The sequence below is a fragment of the Haemaphysalis longicornis genome, unplaced genomic scaffold (genome assembly GCF_048455015.1).
Source record: "Haemaphysalis longicornis isolate Haplotype H1 unplaced genomic scaffold, Haemaphysalis longicornis Haplotype H1 scaffold_9, whole genome shotgun sequence".
NCBI classification, from domain to species: Eukaryota; Metazoa; Arthropoda; class Arachnida; order Ixodida; family Ixodidae; genus Haemaphysalis; species Haemaphysalis longicornis.
Window position 1 is genome coordinate 29,631,840 of NW_027526460.1, and position 23,726 is coordinate 29,655,565.

At 47.9% G+C, this 23,726-nt stretch overlaps 3 protein-coding genes across 11 annotated transcripts in view; 2 read left to right on the top strand and 1 right to left on the bottom strand.

The window, feature by feature from the left end:
- LOC144151429 (SEC14-like protein 2) overlaps positions 1-3,097 on the top strand; it is a 29,629-nt gene extending 26,532 nt beyond the window's left edge. For both annotated transcript variants that reach the window (XM_077682477.1, XM_077682478.1), the window contains one exon: positions 2,940-3,097. In XM_077682477.1, the coding sequence (XP_077538603.1) occupies positions 2,940-3,031 (92 nt within the window). In that variant the 3' untranslated portion in view covers positions 3,032-3,097. The remainder of the gene's footprint in view (positions 1-2,939) is intronic.
- Positions 1-23,726, bottom strand: part of LOC144151427 (SEC14-like protein 2) — a 273,494-nt gene that overhangs the window by 165,519 nt on the left and 84,249 nt on the right. The gene's annotated exons all lie outside the window — the stretch shown is intronic.
- The window catches only part of LOC144151430 (SEC14-like protein 2), a 34,250-nt gene continuing 28,330 nt past the window's right edge, over positions 17,807-23,726 (top strand). The window contains exons 1-2 of one of the 2 annotated variants that reach the window (XM_077682480.1): positions 17,807-18,077; positions 19,672-19,741. In XM_077682480.1, the coding sequence (XP_077538606.1) occupies positions 19,691-19,741 (51 nt within the window). In that variant the 5' untranslated portion in view covers positions 17,807-18,077; positions 19,672-19,690. The remainder of the gene's footprint in view (positions 18,078-19,671; positions 19,742-23,726) is intronic. The other variant, XM_077682479.1, reaches the window with a different exon arrangement.

The window sequence follows — 23,726 nt, forward strand, 5'->3', positions numbered from 1 at the left end:
AAAAAAAAAGACTTCACTGCGTTTTAGTTGCGCTTACGATGGGGAAGGTCTATACTCATGGTTTAAAACGGGTCATGTCATTGGCAGGTATCGGTCGAAAGAAATGGCGATATTGGTGCGTTCTCGCTTTACAATTTTGTGTCACCGCCTCAAGCGTTCGTTACTGAACAGCTGACTATTTAGAAAGGCGGCGCACATGATTCAGAAAGCGCATAACGAATTTACGTCCATTTCAAATGCAAGATGAACCGCTCGAATTAATTGCCAAAGTAAGCTGTGTGCAGCTTGTTGCTGTTCCCTCACCGGCTACCCTAGTCCCCCTCTGGGGATACACAACTCCTTGTTCGGGGTGTAGCCGGGCAACAATGTGCAATACAACCAGTATGGCTGGCGTTTATGGGTAGTGGCGGAATTTTCGCTTGCTCTCGGGTAAAGACTTTTAGATGCGACGCTAAGAGCATCTCTTATCGGCGGCCCTGTCCTTCCTGCGTGCGTCCGTTGTTGTCCGCGTGCGTCCGTTGTCCGCAGCCACTCTCCCCCTCTCCTCTCCGCTGGCGAACACTCTCTCGCGAGGGGCATTGTATTGAATTTGGATTGGATTTGGATTTGGATTGTATTTGGATTGAATTAAAGTGGATTGTGTTGGATTGGGTTGCGCCATAACCGCGGCACTCTCTCTCCGCGGTCTCCTCTCCTTCGGGCGCGCTGCGCATATAACCAGTCTGCCGCTCTCCGGCGGCCTTTTGGTTGACGGTTGCTCTCCGCTTGCGCTTCAACCCCCCTCAGCGTCACATCACACCAGGGTTCCCGCGAGGGGAGGTGGGCGTAATTTTTTCATTGCAACGTCTAATCGAGTGGGTTCGTCGAGGCAGAGTGCATTAGTGGAAAGGGTAATAGTGTACCGGTCGCTGAACGCTCACGTCGTCAAGGTAGCGCCGCCGGAGAACGCAGCCGCGAGACCCCCGACCGAAACCCTTTATTAAGATTGATGATTATAGGGTTTAACGCGCCGACGCAACGCAGGCGATGAGGCGCGCCGAAGTGGAGGGCTCCGGATTAATTTTGTCCGCCCATGGGGATCTTTAACGTGAGCCGAAATCTCGTACACACGGGCGTTTTTGCTTTTCGCCCCCATCAGAAAAGCGGCCGCCGCGGCCGGGAGTCGAACCCGCGAACTCGTGCTCAGCAGCGCAACGCCTAGCCACTGAGCCACCGCGGCGGGTCCGAAACCCTTTAAGGGCGAAAGATGCGAACAGCTATGTAATGATGGTGATACTAGTGCGGCATTTTCCAGGATATCATTCCCAACAGCACTCTGCTTTGATTAAACTCCGACTTAACTAGTGCTGCTTGGTGCAGGAATCGACATTTTGTAGGAGCAGACGTGTGGTCAGGTCACGGGTCTTATGTATTGTATATCGATAAAGATGAAAGACGTTTCCAGTGGGCCTGAAGTAGGGCAAGAAACGGAACTTGCGCAAGAGTGCTGTTTGAGATCTGCAATCCTGTTTGTGGAGCACTCATAGATTGCTTCAGGGAATAGTTTATGTGTGGTTTTTGGCAGGTTTACTATGAATTAAACGAGCTACGCTTGTTTGGAGAGAATGAATCCTTGATTGCACGAATAATCGCAGAATTTTTGCCGCTAGTTATTGTATAGCACGTACGTCTGCACTAGTATGAACGAAACTTTTGACGACCACCCAAGCTGAACATTTCGCTGTACCTATTATTCACTGGGAAAACATTTGATTGAACTCCAAATGGCGATAAAGCTTACGTACTGTGCAAGTAAGGCCGCCGGTCGGTAATACATAATTACCGATTTTTTTTTCTTCTCAAAGATGTCCACAACCAACAACATCCTTCCCCTTCCCGCACACGTTAACCAATTCGACCTCTTACCTTTATTTTTTTAGATTGTGACACAAGAGCGGCAGCAACAATGATACACGTACAACGAACTACATTCATTTCGCAATATAGTTCCCTTACCTAGCTCTTCCTATAATGAAGTATATCCACCAATCACCACACGAAAAAATTCCCGTACCATATTCGTTTCGCTCACGACACCAGCTCCACTTGTGGACATCCGTCTGAAGATGTTCGTCATGTACTACTGGAGTGCCCTTTTTATGCGACTGAGTGAAAAAAAATTGAGTGACAAGCTGAGCCTGTTATGTGGGACACCTTTATCTTTGCGAAAGCTATAAGGGCCGTGAAATGAATTTACAAGGTCAGAACAAGGCATTCCGTGTAGATTTCTTTTAAGCAACGCATACATGCGAACATTACAAAATGCACGTACGTTACCCTGGAAGAGTGTAACAACACGCATGAAAGTTATGCATTGTACTATATATAGATGAATATTTGTGTATACATTTCATTACGGCAATGTTCTATAATTTGTGTATAAATGCATATGCGTTCCCTGGATGACGCTCCTGTGCTTATACGTGCTTGCAAATGGTGGCCCTATTGTTGCTCTATGTGAGTGTATATATTGTATATAGCCTATTTTCCACTCAGCGCATGTGGAATCTTTCAAGGGTTGTTATTTCTAATGTGGTTTGTTAAGTCAGGCACTACGGAATTTTATAAGTCCAATATTGGGAGTAGGCAGCTCCATTTTTGGTTTTAGCTGACCTCTCCCGTTCTCTCTCTTTCTCAATCACATTTCGCGATTTGTAACGTCAGAAAAAATAGTGCGGAAGAAGGAGTGGTATGGCGACACCTGAATGCACGGATTTACTCGGCCGCTATATGTGCCTCCTCGGCAGTTAAATCCACCGGTGTGGTGCACTCTGTTGTCACCCTACGCTTATATTTAAGGTTTGCCATTTCAAATCGTATGCAGAACTGTTATTTTTGTGAACAACCTTGATACGTGACCTTCGTTTTCTTCTCCTTTCCTTGTTTTGCTCGCCGTGCAGATATCCTCCAGTTCGACAACTCCTACAGCTGGCTGAACGGAAAGACGCTAGCCTACGTGGTAAAGGTGCACACGCCAGAAGAGAACTCCTGATTGACGAATATCAATCGGGGAACAGCATTTGAGACGGGGGGACAAATAAACGGCATAGCTCTCGTGTTTTCTTTTTCGCCTCCCTTATCTTTTTACTTCTATGCTCCCTCGCCCATCGATGGCGCGTTCAAAGCAACGTGCGTCAGCTCATCAGGTTTAACCGGCGGCTTCCTCAAGCAGGTTTCAGATATATGTTGGTATTTGGTTCAAGAACTAACCACTCTGCTAAAATCAGAACTGCTGCTAAGAGGATACAGGACATTTTCACGTTTCACATGCCGACTGTAACTTGAAAAAAAAAGCCAGAATTCCTCATTCCGCCAGATACACAGCCCTTAATATCTGGTTTGAAATACTGGTGGGGCTTATGCGCTAATAATTTTAAGCGTATTTCTTTTTCGCTTTTTTTTTTTTTTTTTTTTCAAGTGTTCGGTGCTTTGGCTGTACATCCAGCTTGGGTGGCATAGTTGGTACGGCACAGGCTTCGCAAAACGAGAGGAACCAAGTTCGACGCCTGCCCCTGGCATTGTTTTTTCTCTTACCTGAGAAGAGGCTTCATACAAACCCAGATGAAGTATATTGTAGTCTTGTAATGCTTTCGGACTATAAGTGTGGTTTCAGAGGTTTAGGTAACATGAATATTGAACCTAGAAGTCACTGCCCCATAATAAGCTGGTCTTATGGCAGCGCTTCTCATATCGAAAACCTTTCTGGCGCAAGGTACACCTTCGATATCATTATCATCATGTTTACATCCACTACAGAAAGAATGCCTCTCCTGTGGATTGTCATCCGTTCCTATCCTGCGCAGCTTCAATCCACTCCCTGGCCCCGTATTTTCTGATCTCCTCCGCCGGCGGGTGGTGGTGTTGGTGAAACATTTATTCAAAACGTTTGCGCTTGAAAGCGGGAGAAGCCCTCAGTCCAGGGTCCCTGCAGCGGCTGCGGTCCTGCGTGCCCGGTCCACCAACTGTCGCTGGTCCTCAGAGTCCGGACTGCACAGCGCGGCCTCCCACAGCTCGAGGGTGGGGTGTGAATAATGGGGCTGCTGGTTTGTTCTGGCAAGCCCACTTGGTGTGGCACAGTGTTGCATGTTCGCTGAAGTGCGGGCATGTTGGTGGATATATTGTGGGGTGTATGATGTGCAGGAAGCTAAGGTGGGGGTATGTGTTGGTCTGTAGTTGCAGCCAGGCTACAGCCTCCTCTCGGGTTAGCTACTGGTGCGGTGGTGGGTAGGCACATCTGGCAAGGTGTTGCAGAAGTGCACGGCACTGCTGCTGGACAGGCCCTGGATCATGGAGCGACTGGTGCGGTGCCCGGAGGGTGCATGCTCCGGCTGTAGCGTGTGCTCGCTCGTTTACGTCGAGCCCTGCGTGAACTGGCATTCATATCAGTATGGTAGAGTTGAGGGTATCGTTGTGCTTTTTTAATAATCGGAGGGCGGATATTGAAATGCGACCGTTGCCGTAGTTTCTGCATGCCTGTTGGCAGTCTGTAATTATGTGGAGTGGTTTATTCGAAGTTGGAGACGTCATCGCCAGTGCGATGACCGTTTATTCGGAGTTACAAAACCTGGCCCAATAAGGGCCAGGACTTAGACGAATCCTTCCCATGACAGTCAAAGTGCCCTCAGACAGGGGATGTTCCTCCACCAGGTCACCAAAAACGCTTTATGTGGCTATCAAACTTGATAAGAACCCGGTGCATAGCAGGCACTCGTTGATTTGCTGCGCCTTCCAAGCGATATACTGACCGGGCCGATAGCCGTTTTTAAAACACGGAGCGGCCTCCTCTATGCACATAGTTTCTTAGTACACTAGAGAGGAAGCTGAACTTGGAACCCATGTCGTCGTGGGGTGTTATGGGAAGACCACAGCTTTTGGCTTGGGATTGGCATGACAACTCGATTCTTAAGCGGTTTTTTGGATTTGCTTTTTTATTATGCATTAACACGTCTACAAGCTACGGGGTAGCCGAACTTCTCCCTATTCGGTGGTAGCCGTGAGCCGTGGCAACTGCGTCTTCGGTGAGAGAGCCGGCGGTGCGTGATCGTACCTAACGTTGGTCACTACGGAGTCGAAGGAACGTATCACTGAACGAGTAATATACCGCCTCCAAAGTTCTAGCTGACGAAAAAAAAGAAACCAAACGTACTTCGACAAAGACAAGACATGAGAGATACGGGCGCCTGCACCCGTCCTATCTTGTCTTAGTGTACGACTGCTCAACGCCGTTTTCTTTTTTTTTCGGCAAGTATGAGCCAACTCGCTCAGCAGCAAGTTTCGTTAAACTGTAGCTGACGGTCGGTGCACCGGTTCACCGCGAAGGCGACGTTTTCATAGGCACGCTCAAAAACATTTCCAGGACGCTCAAAAACCACCTACTACTTGAAATAATATAAAATCAATAAAAGAAGTCTCCAGGGAGTTTCTCTAAAAATATTAACATTGTTAACTACTAGCTTGGCCTGCAGAATGGTAGGCACAACCGTTCCGCCCAAAGTACGCTTTACTTCCTTTTTTTTAAGCTTTAAAACAGCCTGTTTTATTTTCCACTTATATAATAACACAAAATTCTTTGCGTTTTTGGGGCACTGTGTTCGACTATACGGCCACTACAACGTTTCAATCCAAGCCAATGACGAAACTAAGGCCGCCACAGACGGCCTTGATGTGAGCCACGTAGACGCTAGCGCCAGATTCCTCTTTAGTGTTCATAGCAGGAAACTCTATGCCTCTATGCACTGCCCGCACGCATGACGCATGCACGCACGCAGACTTCTACAGTCTATACACACCGGGACGCGGCCAAGGGTGTTGTAGAATTGGCAGACTGGTAAATCTTGCACCTTAATACCTCTGCACGTCTGATATGCATACGGAAGCGCTACAATCAAGAAACAAGAAAAGGAGCAGGGAGTGCAGGAGGGCGTTTATGCTGCAAGAATTGGCCGAGTGCCCTGGCAGCCTTTCCACGAAGTGGACGGTACGCGATCAGACGAGGGCGTTTCCTGCCCCGCCAGTGCCATATCGCTTGCACTGTCGCGGACAAGTTAAGATGTAAGTGTCGGAAGGTGACGGAAAAGGACAGCGAGGAAAAACAAATGAAACGCTAATAATTCGAACTTTTTATTGCTATTCATTTATACTAGAAGGGGTCATTTTCTGTGGTTATTTCTTAAGACTGAAATGTTGCCAGAAATAAGTGTAGCTCGTTGCAATGCCGCCAAAGGAAGCGCAGACCACGTGCAAGCGTGAACCATGCAGTCGACTGATAGATTGGATGCTTCCGTTGCAGTGACATGATTGCAGTGACAAAAAAAAAGAAGGGGCTCTTTCACTTTCTAAGAAACTCTTCCGGGGTGTTGACCGCTAAATTTGCTCTGATTAGAAATCAAAATACCTTCAAAATATTGATATTGTAGTGCGTTCAGCACCAAAATGGGGCCATGTCGGCCATGCTCCTCGCGAGATGCTCAGATAGGAACTCCGCAGTCGTTTATTTTAAGAACACAGGGATGTAAACACACAGTCTACGAATAAAATAACAAGAGAAGAGAAACCCGTAGACCCAGGAGTAGGGAGATAACGTAATTAAAGGGAGCTACCAGTGCCACCATGTTGTTTACATGACATCAAGGTTGTCCACTTCTCTTGCTCGTGCCCTTTTCGTGCCGGCAAGCTCTCGCCTCAACCTGCCCATTGTCAGAACCGTGGGTGACCGGCTGGGTTCAAGGAAAGTTGCATCTTGGTTTTCACAGAAGGTCGGGGAAATCGCTGAGGCTGACCATATCTCAAAAGCAGACGACAGGTGCGTCACCTGCATGCGCGGTCGGCGTCAAACAGGGAAGTTGATGACACTGATTTCACGTAAATGACATCGTGAGACGTGAATGGCCCCTATAGTCGTGTTAATCTTGTTCGTCGTGCGACTGCGTTTTTATTTGGCATTGTTAGTTTTTAAACTGCATGAGTATATATGCAGGTGTTTTTACAGATGAGCTGTTATAATAAGTCTAGGTTCTGACCAAAACGGCGTGCACCGACGAAAAGTGCGTCGACAACTTTGATTGATTGATTGTGGGGTTTAACGCACCGACGCTAAACAGACGATGAGGCGCGCCGTATTGGAAGGCTCCAGATTAATTTTGACCACCAGGGGATCTTTAACGTGCGCCGAAATCTTTGAACACACGGGCGTTTTTGCTTTTCGCCTCCACCAGAAAAGCGGCCGCGCAGCCGGGAATCGAGCCCGCGTCCTCGTGCTCAGCAGCACAACGCCTTGGCCACTGAGCCGCCGCGGCGAGTTCGCGTCGACAACTTTGACGACCAATTGAACTTCCCGGGGAACGCGTTGCAGTTATTTTCTTGTGTGTGCTAGTAGCGCGTTGTCGTGGCTCAGTGGTTAAGCCTTGTCGTTCTTTCGCGTTTTCATTCATTATACCCATTTATCAACTCGCCCCACTTTCCTGGTTACTTCAAAAAAAAAAAAAAAAAAAAGCAGGCTGGCCCTACCAACAGGGTTCCCGCATGCTGATTGGCTGTGATATCTGTGACTAAGAGAATGTCCTAGTGCACTGACGACGTCAGGTTGCTGCGTCCTACGGTGACTGTGAGTTACAGGCATACACGTATCACGATCCCAATGCATAAATAAGGCCGAAACGTCGTTTTTAAAAAGAAATACTTCTGCGTTTGTAGTGGAGAAACCGGTTTTTAGGCTATGACCTGTTTTTCATAAAGCAGCTTTAACAATCTGAGCCAAAACAACGCATTTCTTTTAAATATTGATATAGCCTCACCGGTGTCATCATGTTTGCGAAAGTATTCCGCAACGTAGCAGTGATGTTCCGTGCGGGGAATTTTCTCTTTTTCGGGGAATTTTCGACTGCAATTTAAGCCAAAAGGGAAAAAGGAAATCTTTAATAGATTCAGGGAATTTTAGGAGTAGTGGAGTAAAACGGAAAAATATTGTCAGTAAATCGGACCTCGCATTCTTCATTGCTTTGTTTTCTTTAAAAGGGTTCCCGTAACACTGCGTCTAACTTAAGTTCAAACACTCGCAGTCGTGTTCCCCCAAGCTACAGGCATCCAAGACCAATTCTAATCCAGTTCGTATAACAGGAGGGAGCATAGAGGGAAGAATACTCCACGATAAAGAGATGGCAAAGTGCGAAACGGTGGCGGCTGAAAGGCTGAGGCCTGTTCGCTTGTATCCCTGCGCGATATATAAATTATTTCGGGTGCGCCTTAGTCTGCACGCTGTCAACAAGACATTGCTCCAGCAGTTTCGACGCCCAACTAGAATTACCCCAATTACCCAACAATTCCTTCTTTTTTTCTACGAGCAGTTCTAACTTAGAGCTTTAGCTTCCAAAGTATAAGCATGCTGTCTGGTACAAAACGTGAAATGCATAGTCAAATATTGCTGAGCGGCAGATGTAGTAGAAATTAGTTCACGCTGAAACTCTGATACTCTGAACGGCGTCTGCGTCCGGAAGGCTACATAAAGTACACATAGGTGGCGCAAGCTAACGCCCAAATGCGAACAGGAATCCACGCAAACATCTATCACCTGCGAAAGGAGAACGCAGGGAAATTCGCAAGGAATTCTTGACAAACCTGCTGGGAATAAGTGTCAAAAATAGGAAATTCTCGAACCTTTAAATGGGAATTTTTCTTTGCAGTACGCAATATCACAGCGCCGAGGCGTACGTGCTTCGCTGAAGAAAAACTTTTTCGAGACTTTCTCGAGAACAACTGCCACGACTCAGCCCATACGCGCGTAGTTCCAATTTTCGTGTTGTGGTTCAAACATTTTCTTCCCGACTTCCTCAGCTTCAGTAACCCAGGAAGCCATTGGCTCTAGCCGCGGCTTCAGTACTGCTACAGCCTTGCTTTCTTTTAATCTCGTTCCTGGACAATAAAATTGCATAGCTGAGGCCGGACCCACTCCTTCAGAGTTTAATAGGCGCTAGGCACGTTATCTGGTGCACTGTTGTCCGGAAGGAGATTTTTATACACTGTTGTAAAGTGCAATTGCGGGTTAAATTCGTCTGGGGGTCACCTAAATACAGTATAATTGGGAACGCCTCCCAACCTAACTGCAGGAAACAAATAACAAGAAAAGAAGCACTGACGATTACTATGCTCCCTAATGCAAAATTTGTGCGCGACGCGAGCCGAAGTAACAAAAACTGAAGGAAGTTCACACTAACGCATAAGACTTGAAGGTAGCAAAGCTGTACGCAACCTTCATGACCATTACGAAGGTTTAGGCGAAGGTTGCAACCAATTTGATTATTCGCTGCCGCAACGACCTTGACTCCATAACTGCTGCTGTAAGTGTGAGATTCTTTCATTTTTTTGGAAGTGTTGATCATAGGACACCATCTTGGAGGGGCGTGATGTGCCTTTCTCGTCCCGACCCGAGCATGTGTTCCCTGGATTACGGCTAAAACTGGATTTTTTTTTTTGTCAATATTGTCCAATCTCTTGTTTCGACAAACGTGCACATTGGACGCGGGAGGCACGCACGCACACACGACCGCTAGGCATTTTCTGGGTTTTGTTAAACGCCGGGCGGCCGCCGCGAGACCCGCGCTCACGCACATGCGCTAATCCATTTCTCGGTATCTTCAACTGTCGGGAAGAAAAATTACGATTTGCTAAACAGCTTCACTGTTAAAAGCACGATAAGGGAATGTCGGTTGAGCATACTAAATATTAAGGCACTAAACAACACAAACCAGAAGAAACACGTAGAAACCGACATGGCGCTACTTCCAACTGACCTTTATTTGTGAAAAACCTTGGTTAAACCAGCGCCGAGTATGCCATTGAAAACCGTGTTGCAAACCGCCCTCGAAAATGTCACGTCGTTCGCATGAGCCAGGTACGGAGGAGGAAGCATCTGGCGAAAGTGTGAGGAAGAGGGCGCGGCTCGGCGGCTACGCATGGCGAACATGCGAGGGGTATGTAGTGAGAGGGCTGACGCCATATGAGAGCGCGTGCCGCCCTGCCCCTCACACTTTTGCCAGGCGCTCTTCAATTGTTTCCTTTCCGCATTCAGTGTCTCATTTGCTCGCCTGGTTACAGAGACGTCGTGGCCGCCTGCGCCACCGCCGCCACCGCCAAACCACGGTACCGGGCGCCAAAGTGGTGCGCACTACAAATTCCAGAATCTCCCAAGCGGGATTGTCGTTAAATGCGCAAACCGCTTTGCTTTGCACCAAGCCCATTTTAAGTCGGCTTCACTATTACGACAACATGCATTGCCGGAAGAAAATTTCGGAATATAAGGAGTCTGACAGAAACGTAGGATGGCCATATGGCCCTTTACTAAGCACATTCCTAAGACTCGTATGCGTATGGAGCGCTATACACCTAGCCCCTTCAAAGTCTGCTTCACTGCGACACACAAATGCATTGCATTGATTACATATTTTTGTTGTCATTGTAACAGGTTTTATGACCTTAGCACTTTCAATAAATGCATCCTTAAGAACCTATACATACCTACAACTTGATGTATACAGTCAAATCTCGTTACTACGGACACCACATTAACGAATACCTTAAATTTACGAATATTTTAGGAATCCCAGCCAGATTGCCTATATTTTAAATGTAAAAATATTTCTGAACTACGAACATCATTATAGCGCATATTTCAGAATAACGCACGTAAGTTATTTTCTGCATTAAATCAAGGAACATCAATATTACGAATTCGGCTAAAAGCAGCACTGCCGCAACTCTCGCGTGAAACAGAAGCCGCCGTTTCTCTGTGTGTTCCCCGAGTGCAGTAGCTATCGTCATCACCATATCGAGTGGCAACAGCTACCGCCACCACAAAGCTGTGGGTTAATGTGCCGTAGCCCAGCAGGCCTAGCCCCGTTTGCCTCTTTTCTCTGTCGTTGTGTTGGGTGTTGGTGGCCGGCCGGTCGTTCAGGCCCTTCGTTGGAGACCAACCACGGCCTTCTCAGGTCCCGGGACATCCTGATCTCGTACCGGGAGATAACACAACATTACCGCCTCCTCCGCCTCCTCCGCCACCTCAACCCCCTCCCCCCTACCCCCCCCCACCCCCCCCCCCCCCCCCCGCACCCCAGCCTCACACAGGAGGAGGCCAGAACCTGGCGCCTCCTCCAAACGCACTCCTTCCCCTGCGGAGCCTTCCTCTCCCACTCACACCCTTCCCTGTTCCCCTCCGCACTCTGCCCACTCTGCGGCGCCCGGGACTCTCAACTACACTATCTCTGTGACTGCTCTCGCTCCCCTTTTCCCCCTTTCCCCACACCCACCCACTGGGAGCAGGCCCTGCGGAGCTCGACCCTGGAGACCCAGACCACCCTCGTTTCCAGGGCCCAACAGGTCGCGGAGACCCTCTGGGCCCCCGCCACCTCCTCCCCCTGACCCAGCCGTAAAATAAAGTGGTCTCTCTCTCTCTCTCTCTCTCTCTCTCTCTCTCTCTCTCTCTCTCTCTCTCTCTCTCTCTCTCTCTCTCTCTCTCTCTCTCTCTCTCTCTCTCTCACTCTTCACGCGAATCACGTGTGCGGGGAGGTATTTCTTTGTTGTGGGTGATTTTGCTGAAAAGTTCGAGCGAGATTCAAATATGAATGCAGATAGCCGCAAAGCAATGAAGCGAGAACAGTCATCGTCTTCAGTGGCGATGACGACGCGAAGGAAGACGACTGTGGTTCACCGAACACAGAAGATGAGTTCGTGTCAAACGTTGATGTTTTAGTGCACATGAACACATTCCGCACTTTCATTGCTCGGCGCAATGACGCACCCGATTAGGTATTGCGCAAAGTGAAACATGTGGAGGCATTCCTAATTGGTCGTGTGCGCTGCACGCGCCTGAAGAAAATAACTGATTTCTTCAAATAAAGCAGCTTTGAATCGAGCGCAACGTTTTTGTAGCGTCAGCAACACTGGCTGAGGTTGAGCAGTTTCGCGTGGATCCTGGTGAGCCATGCTGCGCATGCGCGAGGAGCAGTGACGTCACATCGCGCACTGAACGTTGCTCGCTGCCCGGCATCTCTCTCACACCCACGCGCCCAGCGTCTTCGCCGACCTCCGTTCCGCCCGTGGCGGCCCGGTCCACTTGATGATCATGCGAGGGGTGGCCGGGTGTGGAACCGATGGCTCGTGCGTCGCAGCAACACCGGCGTGCGCCGGTGGAACCAGCTTAGCTCTGGGGTGATGGGTGACGCTGTGCCGGAGCCGCTTGATATGTACACGTGTACACGTGTCACATAATGCGTATACCGTGTGTGTGTCATTGAAGCAGCAGTCAGCATGATAATCAAGCTAATGCTAGACAACCAGAAAGGCTAAGAATAACCAGTTGAACGTTATCCCACGCTACGTATATCCTGGCATAGCCGAGCTAAGCCACTGCTAATTTTTATTCGAGAGTTTGCCGTTCTGCACACGCGTCTACTGCTAACGCCCACATTTTCATTCCTAGGTTTGAGCGCCGACTTATCAACGCCAGTTTTTAATTACAACGATATTTCAAAATAACGAACGATTTTCGGCGGTTCCGCCTGATTCCTTATATCGAGATTTGACTGTACGAAGCTCCTTTTAAGTCGGTCTCACCATTGTACACAAATGCCCTGGCGTGAATAAGTTTTTGAAGGGGCAATATATGAGCTTTCTTACACGAAATCGTGCAGCTCGTATTGCCTTTTATCAGTAGCGTATTCTTGTGCGGAGAAATTGTGACACACAAGCGGACAGACGGAATTCTTCGTTGAGTCTGCATAGAAATAAGCATTTAAAATTTCCACGCGTGATTAATATTCCTAATCGTTCTCTGCACATGTAACAGGTCAGGGCGAAAAAAATTCCCCGCATTTCCCCGAGGGGAAGAATGTGAAAGTGCGAATGCATGAGTTGAATTTGCGCGGTTCGGTAATGTTCGCGAAAGAAAGATCACATACACACACACACAACTACAAAGAAAGAAAGATGCATTTATTCAAAGACACCTATTTGTGTTGTCGTTGTACTTGATTGCTAGCGCGGATCTCAGCTTTGAAATTTCGTGTCAGTACTCCTTTAAGCGGGTGCATTAGCCCTTCTCACGCCCGATTCCTGGCCAATCCCCCACGTGGGTATGTGCCATGTCAGCGGCCAGGCAGCGCGCGCCCATCTCCCCCCGTTGCCAAGGAAGACGAGGAGATTCCTGGCCAATCCCCCACGTGGGTATGCTATGCGGACATCGCCGGTGGACGCAGGTTCAGGGTCGCTTAAGAAGTGCATTCGCGCTTAAAAAAGACTGGCGCAGGTTGCACTAGTTGTGCAAAGCCGGAGAAACAGCGGAGCTGGCTCGGGGCGCTCACGTGAGCGTGTGCCAGTGCCAACGTGACTGCTGCCCAAATATACACGTGTGCGCACGAGACCAAAATCTGAAAACTAATGGCCGCCTTTTATTTCTTTTTTAGCCCACAAATGCTGAAACAACAAAAAAACTATTCTAAGCCAAAATACCGGAAGAAAATTTTATTACAAAAACGTACTAGACTCGGCATTCAGCTTCATTGTTTTTTGCCGCGGGTAGTTTTAGCAGCTTACTATTCTAAACGCGTTGCTTCTTACATGGCTAGAATAATTATGACGCAAAGTAGCCTGCTTAAAATGACTCGTCTTTTTGTTTATTTTGCACACATTGCCTCTGTGTGGTGCAACAGAACTCAAGCGCGAATGTTTTCCAAGCCCGCGAGAGAGATAAAGGGTGTTGTTGACGATGTCCGTAACGCATGCCCGCAAATTGCTCCTTATATGCAGCACGTTCTCTAAAGTAATTGCGGAACGTCTCCAAGCATCACCAAAGCTTCTTGGGAAACTAGAGGGCAAAGCGAGAGATATTAATCCGAGGAATCCAGTGTCTCTTATGTTCTACAAGGTGGTATGCCGTGTGGCTCTCTTTCACCGTTTCTAGGCTGCAACGCATTACCCGGACAGTCCATGATGAAATGTCGAACGTCACCCGATACATATTTCAACACAGAGGCAATAAAAAAAGGTTCAGCTTATGAAGCCACGGCGAGTTCTTGACGAATTCGTCCCAGGGAGGAGCAGTGGAAAGGCATCCGCGCTCCTCAATCCAGTCGTCACAGTAAGTTGTAATACGTGGACACCGCATTGACCAATCATGACCGATAATGGTCTAATCTAATTCGCCGTGTCATTGGAACCGATTTTGGACTAGTGAGTGGACAAAAGTGTTTCTAGGGCCAGCTTGTCGGCGGCTTCTCTTTCTAAGCCTCTTTCGTGTGAAAGGTACCACTAGTATAGACCAAGCATAGACCACTAGTATAGACTAGTATAGTATATAGTAATACTATAGTAGACTATAGACTAGTATAGACTATTAGACTAGTATAGACTATTAGACTAGTATAGACCACTAGTATAGACCAAGACCATCTTCGTAGATCGGCAGGACGGAATTTTAAAAGCGTTGCGGAGGATATCCGCTCTAATCCACAGCAGTCAAACTCGGGAAACATGAGATGCTCTCTCTCACTTGATGCGGGAGTGCCCAGAAAGGCTACAAGAGAGGGAGGCCGTGAGGTTAACGCCTACGTCCCTCCAATCATGGGCACAACCGCCCGGTTCGCTGAAGGTGCAGGAAGAAAATGTTTCACTTCTGACGTACGTTAGCACGGCTGTTCCCTCCTTTTCAATCCGTGTTCCCTTCCTGCAACGCCCCTCCTTTCCGCCATCTTGATGAGGGTCATGCCCGGTGAAGAATAGTCCTAAATAACATTTTCGCGTCCCACGCATAGGTGGAGATCTATGTACAGTGAAGCTCTCGCTGTGACATAACTGGGCTGAAAAAACAAACGCACTGGCGGCACATTTTTTGGGGGAAAAGCTGTATTGCATTCGGTGTATTGGTTGATTTTACAGAAGGGTGGGTAGGGGCAAGTGCGTCAAGAAATGTTAGGCGTAGCAATCCCCTTGCGAACACGTGGTCAATCATACCACCAATTCTTGGCGTGGGCAGAGACGAGGGGAAAGGGTGACAGCTAAAAAGACGCATGCCGTAAACATCTTTCACGACGGCTGGTAACCACCGGTCAGCCACTTTTAGAAAGTCGACGAGAAAGCTTCGGGTGAAAATAGACGGTGTCACTAAGTCGCGGCTGTTGTCGTAACCAGGAATCACTGCCCCTGGTGAGCGGAACGTCTAATTTGCGATTGCGTTTCTTTCGGACTGATGTAAAGGGTGGCCAATGCGATGTACGCACACACAATTGACTCGCGCGTCTCGCGAGTATCCTACACCGTCTGCGAGAATCAGCTCCATTCTGCATGTTGGCCGGCACCGACAACTTAACGGGGTGACTGCGAGGGCGCGTGAGAGAGAATAGTCTTCAATGATACTGGTGAGGCTAGCCTGGCCAAGGCGCCTAGCTTGCTACACCAGATGTATAAAAAAAAAGAAATCGATGAAGTGATGATGATGATGACTATGATGACGATGATACGGTCATTAATAGAGTCCTGTTCGGAGATTCTGATCCATTCCTGTGCTTCGCAGGAAAGACAATACAGCTTTTGTCACTAGAGATCCTCGTTTAAAGTTAGACCAAGGGCTTAACACGTCACTTAGAGTTAGTCCTCTAGAAAGCGGAAGGCGCAAGGACCCTAAAAGGGACGTCCTGGCTGTTCTATACTGCGTACATTCACATAATACGTCGTTCAGGTCCTCGCGCACGCCACAAAGAGTGCAGAAGGGGAAGCAGCCTGTTTCATCTTGAAGGGAAATTTGCAACTTGTGTAAGCGACATTCAGCCGCACGCGGTGAAGAACCGCTTCGTCATGCTTGGACAGTCCGTCAGGCATCCTAAAGGTCCCTTGCGGGGAGCGACAGTCTTTTTGAAACACTAATGCAGCGGCACCGCTAGTGATGCGCGCGACGAACACCACCTTGAGGTGGTGTTAGAAACTCAGCGGCGCATGGTAGCAATTTCACAGCAGCAACAGCAGCAGCGGCGGCGGCGGCCCCCGGAAACCAGGGACACACAAGAAAAGCTTCGCTAAAAAGAACTTTTCCTGCTACAAGCGAAATTAGTCATGTAAACGACGCGTTTTTGAAATGCGAAAACCACGACGTTCGTACACAATTTAGAAAGTGTGGCTTTAGAAAGTCGCTCCACCATGCAAATTCGCTAGGAAGAACGCATCATGTAGCACGGGCTTTACATGCCCAGCTCGAGTCCACTTCATTCCCCTAATTTGAGCTATGATTTCTGCCGCCCGACTTTGTTATCTGACCCGAGAATCCCGTTTCGTGCCCCTCACCTGTATTCCTAGTCACTTCACGGCTCGTTGGGCTGGTCTGACCGTGGAAAAATGCAAAATAAGGAAAAAACGCCCCGAGGGCTGAGACGCAGACATTTCGCGAAGTAGTGTTGACGTCAGGCTGGGGATTTACGGACTTATCTTTCTCCCAGAGAGATGACAAGCGATACTCCCACCTGCGAATAACATCAACAGGCTTCGTGTTCGCACCCCCGGCCGATGGCCCAAGTCAGCGCCGTGGGCGCAGTACGGAATCTTGCCAGCTTAGAACCGCTGATAATTATCACTGCTGGCATGCGCGCAGTGAACCCTGCTGCGCTGGCAAAGAAGTCTCATTGTACTTCCACCGTTACGCTGCCAAAGATTAGAACTTGCGGACGTCGGCGTTGGCGACGAGTGCGCGTTGTTTCAGTTTGCTCACCGTCGATCATCGCAGATAGCGAAGTGCTTTAGTGCGATGACGACTGCGGTAGAAATGGGAAATGTGTTTCTCTCTCTCTCAAAGCACTTCGACAAAGGAAATAAGGCGGACTAAAACTGTGAAGTGCACACTCGCAACATCTAGCTCTATCTCACAGCGATTCAATTGTTTGTACTCTCAGGTATGATCGAATGTTAATAGGCTGGTTATGTGGAGAACAAATTCATTGTAATCTGTTATACGGACACAGGGTAATTAAGAAAGATAAGTAGGAAGATACAAAATCGACCAGTCATTGCAGCGCGAGCATCGATGTAACTTTAAAGCGATTACGCTTTCTTTATGGCAAGAACTTCGTTAAAAGCAATACATTGAACATCATGCGTAGATTAGGACTCCTAATAATCGATTGCTACAACGAAAGTGCAACCGAAAAAAACAATTACTTGCTGATGACTCCTAATAATCGATTACTACAACGAAAGGGCAACCGAAAAAAACATTTACTCGCACTTTATTTTTGAGGCAACTACTCAATTCTGAAGCAACAATTTTTCTTTTTGTAATTCGAGCCGTAATACCTCGGTAAGAATTAGCAGATGATTGTGCTTGGACGTCTGGGTGCCGTATTGCGTATTTAAGGCTATACCGTATAGTTCGAGCTCCACTGTGTAGTGCGAAATTCGTCGCGCGTTTTAAGAGCACCGTATTAATCCGTCCCCAAAAAGAGACATCCAGACCAAGCAGCGAGAGACTTGAATAAAGATTGTCGCACTACCATTTAGTAACGCTACCGCAACTCCAGCGGATTGTGAAGTAAGCGTATTCCGTAAAAGTATAAGATTGCTCTCTCTCTCTCTCTCTCTCTCTCTCTCTCTCTCTCTCTCTCTCTCTCTCTCTCTCTCTCTCTCTCTCTCTCTCTCTCTCTCTCTCTCTTTCTCTCTCTTTCTCTCTCTCTCTCTCTCTCTCTCTCTCTCTCTCTCTCCCGAGTCATTGCTGAATCTTCCCAGCAGATTTAGAGTCGTTGAAGGCGCAGGTTCGTGCTCTGGTTTCATGTGGTGGTCACGGCACAAATACGCGGCCGCGTACAGTGGCACCCCTTTCCGCCCTCGCCTTCAGCTGCGCGGGTAGCACGTGACCGGCGCTGCGTGGAGCCAAGGCCGACGCGAGCTGCAGTCCACTCGAGCGTCGTTGGTGCATCTGAATACGCCGGCGACGGACGTCGTCTGAAGAGGCGCGAGCGATGAGCGGATACCTGGGGAACCTGAGTGCTCGCCAGCAGACCGCTTTGGACAAGGTGGGTTGTGGGCGTTTGCCACAAGATTTTCAGGTGTTTTGTATGGTTGCGCCCGCGATCCGAAGAAAGCTCAGGGACCAAGACATTGAGCACGAGGTCGTGGGTTCAATTGCCAGCCATGTTTATATATATACATATATATATATATATATATATATATATATAAAGGTGAGAAGCAAAATCCCCGCTTTGTACGTCTTGGCAGGTGTTCGAGAACACAAGGGCTTCAAAATTTATTAGTCGCCCTTCGCTACTACGGTGCTCCATATAGCCCGGGATCCACTTCGGCGCGAAACGGAGCGATTCGATTTCGGGAGGAGAGTTAAAAAGTCATTTCTCGATTTTTACTTACCTCGACGAGCTGGCTGATCTCGCGCGTGTCTTAGTTCAAAACAAATGAGCTGGAGGTCTAGTTATGTTTTAGTCTTGCCATGTAGGTTTCAATGGAAAATATGGAAAATTTACCACTAGAGTCTACCGTTACACGGCGGCAACCGACGCATAAACAGTGCTCGCTTTCCCGGTCCCCACCCTCCCCCCTAACAGTTCTTGGAACCACCTATGGCACCTGTACACTTAAGAATGGCAATCGCGCAAGGTTCGGCCCGTTGGGTACTGATTCCATAATCGCTCCAGCTATACGCAAACGTGTAGTCCTAACCGCAATTGTTTCTTACGCCCACAACCGGACGGACACTACGGTGCCGAAGATAACCGATGGAAACATGCCTGAGCGCATAAGGTGATGACAAAGGCGTCGGTTAACCGAAAGGAGCCCAGTAAACGTGCCTTACAGTGCTTGCAAAAGCATTAGTGTCCATATTGATGAATGTGCCATTTTCTTAACATCACTGCCAATTCCCCTTTGCCTCTTTATTTTTGTCGGTTACTATGACCGAGCCTCCGCCAGCCACAGTTGTTAGGTTTAAACCTACGCCGTCAACGGAAGCATAGTTTGCTGCCCCCCTAATTGCTACTTCAGTTTTTTACACGTACAAATTACTCATGTAGCTCTCAGTGTGGGGCTCTAACACGTGTTTTTAAGTCAAAGGTCGCCAAGAATTCACTCGGTCCACGTTTAATCAGCCAGAGCCATGCAGCCGTCATGGTGTTTTGAATGCATGCTGGCCTCGCATACCACCCGAACCCAAATTTTCCCAATTTCCCTTTCCACACTCAATTGATTTGCCTCGTTTACAGCAGCTTTCCCGAGAAATATCGGGCCAATACAAGCATTCTTTTACTTTTACGTTCTTCGCGCCATGGGTCATTTTTTGTGCCATCCGTCGGCCATTTTGTGTGCCACCTCTTCGCCACCACGATGCCGTGTTAAAACGGAGATGACCCCCGAAGCTCAGTCACCGTGCGACCGAGCACTGCAGGTTCCATACTGCAGCGTCATTCATAACAGAAGAAGGGGTTATCCCAAAGAGGTCGACGGTATATAAACGGGGAAATGTTTATACCTGCTTTTAATGCTGAAAACAACCTCTTAAAGAGAAGCAATATATTCGTTTGTGCCTTTGTCCGTTATCAGAGGAATTGTTCTGAGATAAAGCCAACCTAATATCGGGTTCTGCGCTGGGCTGCCCAGTTTCGCGACGCCGTTGCTGATGTCAAGCGCCCTTCGGACACCGATGCCACCCTGCTGCGTTGGTTACGAGGTGAGTGCGAGGTCACGTGTTTGATCTGTTCCATAAGCAAGAGAAAACCTAATCAATTACTCGCGCATAGCGCGCACACCCACGCTGCCTTCGACACCATTTTGTTGTCGAATTCCCGCTAGCCGGTGACGACAAGAATAGCAATGCTGTAATAGAAAATTTATTGAATTTTCGCAATCAGGTCAACATTGACACGAGCATGAGACGCTTTATAATCAGTAGAGACCGCATTTTAGGCAAATGCTTATTTTGTTCGTTGCGCTCCTACCGCACCATTTCGATATACGAGCATGAATGAGAGGTTAAGAAGGGCGTTTATGGTGTTTTTATTGTGCCTATAAATGCCTAAATTTTCGCGTTTGTGCTTAAAGGCCTATAAATGCCTCTTAATGCATATTTCCCAAAACCGGCGCTAGTATGAACACTATTTAGACTCAAGTTTAACTTTCGACTGTAGTTTGACATCGTTATTAATGTTACCCAGCAACACTGACTCTTCTGGTCTCTATGGGGTTTTCTTGTTCACCCGTGCGCTCTAGTTCAAGCAACTTCGGGAAAACAAAAGTTACCAGCAGGGAAGTCCGACGCTTATTCTCAGTGATCAGAGGGACAATTTTGAGGCACAATTTTGAGGCACAATTTTGAGAGCCACAAACTACACCCTTGAGATGGCGTAGTTTGCTATTGCTTCCACAATTGTCACAGTGATTCTTAGACTAGACCCGCCGCGGTACCACAGCGGCTAAGGCATTGCGCTGGTGAGCATGAGGTCGCGGGTTCGATTCCCGGCCGCGACGGCCGCTTTTCTGATGGAGGCGAGAAGCAAAAACGCCCGTTTGTAAGAGATTTCGGCGCACGTTAAATATCCCCAGGTGGTCAGAATTAATCAGAATCGTAATTTAATTTCATCGGGTAGAGATAAAGCAGCGTTTTTTAAACAGTATTCTCATCTTCCAAGCACTTTTTTGATGCCTGTTTCACTATGTGCGACGCTTGAGCAAGCGACAGTGGCATGTGAAGATGAATGTGAGCAGTGCGCTTGCTGAATTAAGACAATGGATTGACATTATTTTAGCAGTTTTATGGGACAACTGAGCCACTATGTATAATTGTTGGTGCCTCTGTATTATCATAAGCCAAAACATTCCCGATTTTCCTGTCGTAGGTACAGGCCGCTCGCTTATTCATTTGATATTATTTGCATTCATGTAAAATGTATCATGCCTATATTTACGGCAATGGAGGCCTAAAACTTGGCTTTGCCTGCGTATTTATGGTGCCTAAAACGCCCTTTTTTATTGCCTAAATATCCCGCCTCTAATGATCTGCGTTCAGAAAGCAACACATTCCTGGTGTTGCGTCCAGCAAGCAACAATCTTTGCTGAACTTTCACCGTGCACGTCAATCAAAACAACAAATTTCTTTTGGGACGTGGAGGTCGTTTTGGGACGTCGAGGTCATCGAAATCTTTTAGTTTAATGTGGCGAAGCACAAACGAGGTATGCCAAGTAGATGCTACACTCTGGGAAAAACGCGCGCAGCAGCAGAGGACTATGGATTAACTGTACTTTTTCAACTTGGTCTGGGAATCTTTCAAGGGCACCGAAAATCGTACTTTGTGATCAAACCGAATTCCCAAAGGTGTCATTAATTGAATTAATAATGACCTAAATTGTTTGCAAGGACACTTTTGGTGCCCAGGGCGCTGTCGACCAATACCGTAGATTTATAGGTTCATGCAATGGCAGTAGTGTATTTGTCCACGTGATCCCTCATTCTGGAGTAGGTGAAAACTGGCCCAGGCAGACGGCATCCGGTGTGCGAGGGTGAAGATAAAAGGAGGAAGTTGTGTTGACACTGGCAAAACGCAAAATAGTTTAAAGGGGTCAGCTTTGTGAGCGCGTTCACAGATAAGGTACACAGAAGGCAGTTGACACAACGCAATGAAAAAAACTCACGTGGCAAAGCAATGCACAGTGTGAAGCAATTGGGGCTGTTTTATTTGCAGCTCTGTCTGGGCCTTAAACTGCTTGACTCTCATTGTTCTCCTTGTTTGACGTTTCACTTGTCTCGTTTTCGTAAGCACATACGTAGGTGGGCACACGCCCTGCCTACACGGCGGATTGCTAGTATAATTTAAGAATATTTTTAACATTAGAATTCCTTTTTCCCCGGCTCAGCCTACCAACACGAATGCACACGAAGCGGCCGCTGAAAACCGAGCTTCTTCACGAATGAAGACGTGAAACTAGTATCCGGAACAATCCGCCTTCAAGAGTGGCTTTATCAGATTCACGAGTGGCTGTGTTCGTAACGTCCAAGCCCAGCCCCCAAAATGTGCACTTATCTGGAGCCCGAAGAAAGCCTCAAAACCCAGCCCGCGTTGAAAGAACTAACTGGCTGCGAGCGCGAGTAAATACAACTCCCGCATAGCGACAGTATCGTAACGAGCGACATCCGCCCTTGGCGACAAACACCGAGTCAAGGCTCTATTTTTACCCCTGAATGACCGCCCACTTATGCCACGTGTACGGGAAAAACGTGGGAACATCCTACGTAGCGCGAGAGACCTCTCGCGCCAAAGCTGAACCACGTGGGGCTTACCTCTCTCGTACTTGCATACCAAACCAGGAAAGTGTTCCTGTGACAACTTCAGGAGTACGCAGAAGAGAGTTTAATGCAGAGTGGACGAGTGCACTGGCATCGGGCTGCAGACAGTTCGGAACAAAAACACCGGGAACGGCACAGTATTCTAGGAAAGAATACAAGGCGGGGTTTAAGCTAGCAAAATTAATTTCGGTGCAACAACCACGACCCAGCACCTGCTATCAACACAAAGCAAGGACTGTAGTCCGCTTGGCCGTGAAGACACTAGTTCATTAGATGAAATGTCGTTCCGCACACTTTCGTCCCCGCCTACACCCCGTTCCGCGTGATCCTCACCGTTCCTTCACTGCACGTCCGTGCTTCCCTTTCTAATTGCTTGTAAATAAAATCCCGCCAGCAATGTCGGTAGACATTCAGAATTGACGGCTGCGATTTCTGTGTCCTACCGCGGGGGTCCGTCGCGTGACCTGAGTCGCCGTTAATTCGATTGGAGCAAGTGTGTCTTTTACTGCACACACAAGTTTACCGGGATTGTGTATGGGGTCAACCACCTCTAAAGGAACGAACGGGGAAACAAATTCCGCAGCCATTTATCAACGAAGAGGGCCTTTTGTGGGCGTTTTGTCGCACGCCAAATGGGCAAGGGGGGACCAACTGAAAGGCATCCCCGCCGGATTAGCGCAACACCAAAATTTCCGGCGATGAAACTTTGTTTCGTAAAAAGAAGCAAAAAATATGACCCTAACGTGTTCGGCGGGATTGGTATACCGCAATACCACCAAAAGCAAAGAACAGCCACATGAGATTCCTATAACCCATGCACGCACGCACGCACGCACAGGCACACACGTACGAGCAACCATATTATATTACATATAGATATTAAGTAATCTAGGGACAACCATAAAGACACGAAAACTGAATTATTGAACACATAATAATCTAGGGCTGTTGTAGGATCATTTAATGCATTCTCCTTATTCCATTTTTCCCACCAGGGCTTCTTTCTTCTGTCTTGTTAAAGCCTGTCAATCAATCAATCAATCAACCAATCAATCAATCAATCAATCAATCAATCAATCAATCAATCAATCAATCAATCAATCAATCAATCAAATGACTATTTTCTTGGGAATCGTCAACTAGAGCGTTCGGTGAGTATTCGGACCATAAAGAGCGGCTCCGGAGGTGGTCCGGTGGTCGAAGGCGCGGAACCAGCGTAGCTTTCTCGTGTTTGCCCGACTGAAGGTAGTTAGGTGTAAAAAACACGCCCTCTGCGTCTAATCCCACGCATTGTACGCGTGTTCGTACAATATAAGCACACCAGGCGTCGTGCGTAGAAAATATTTGCTGCGATTTCCTTTCTGCGCTTTCATCT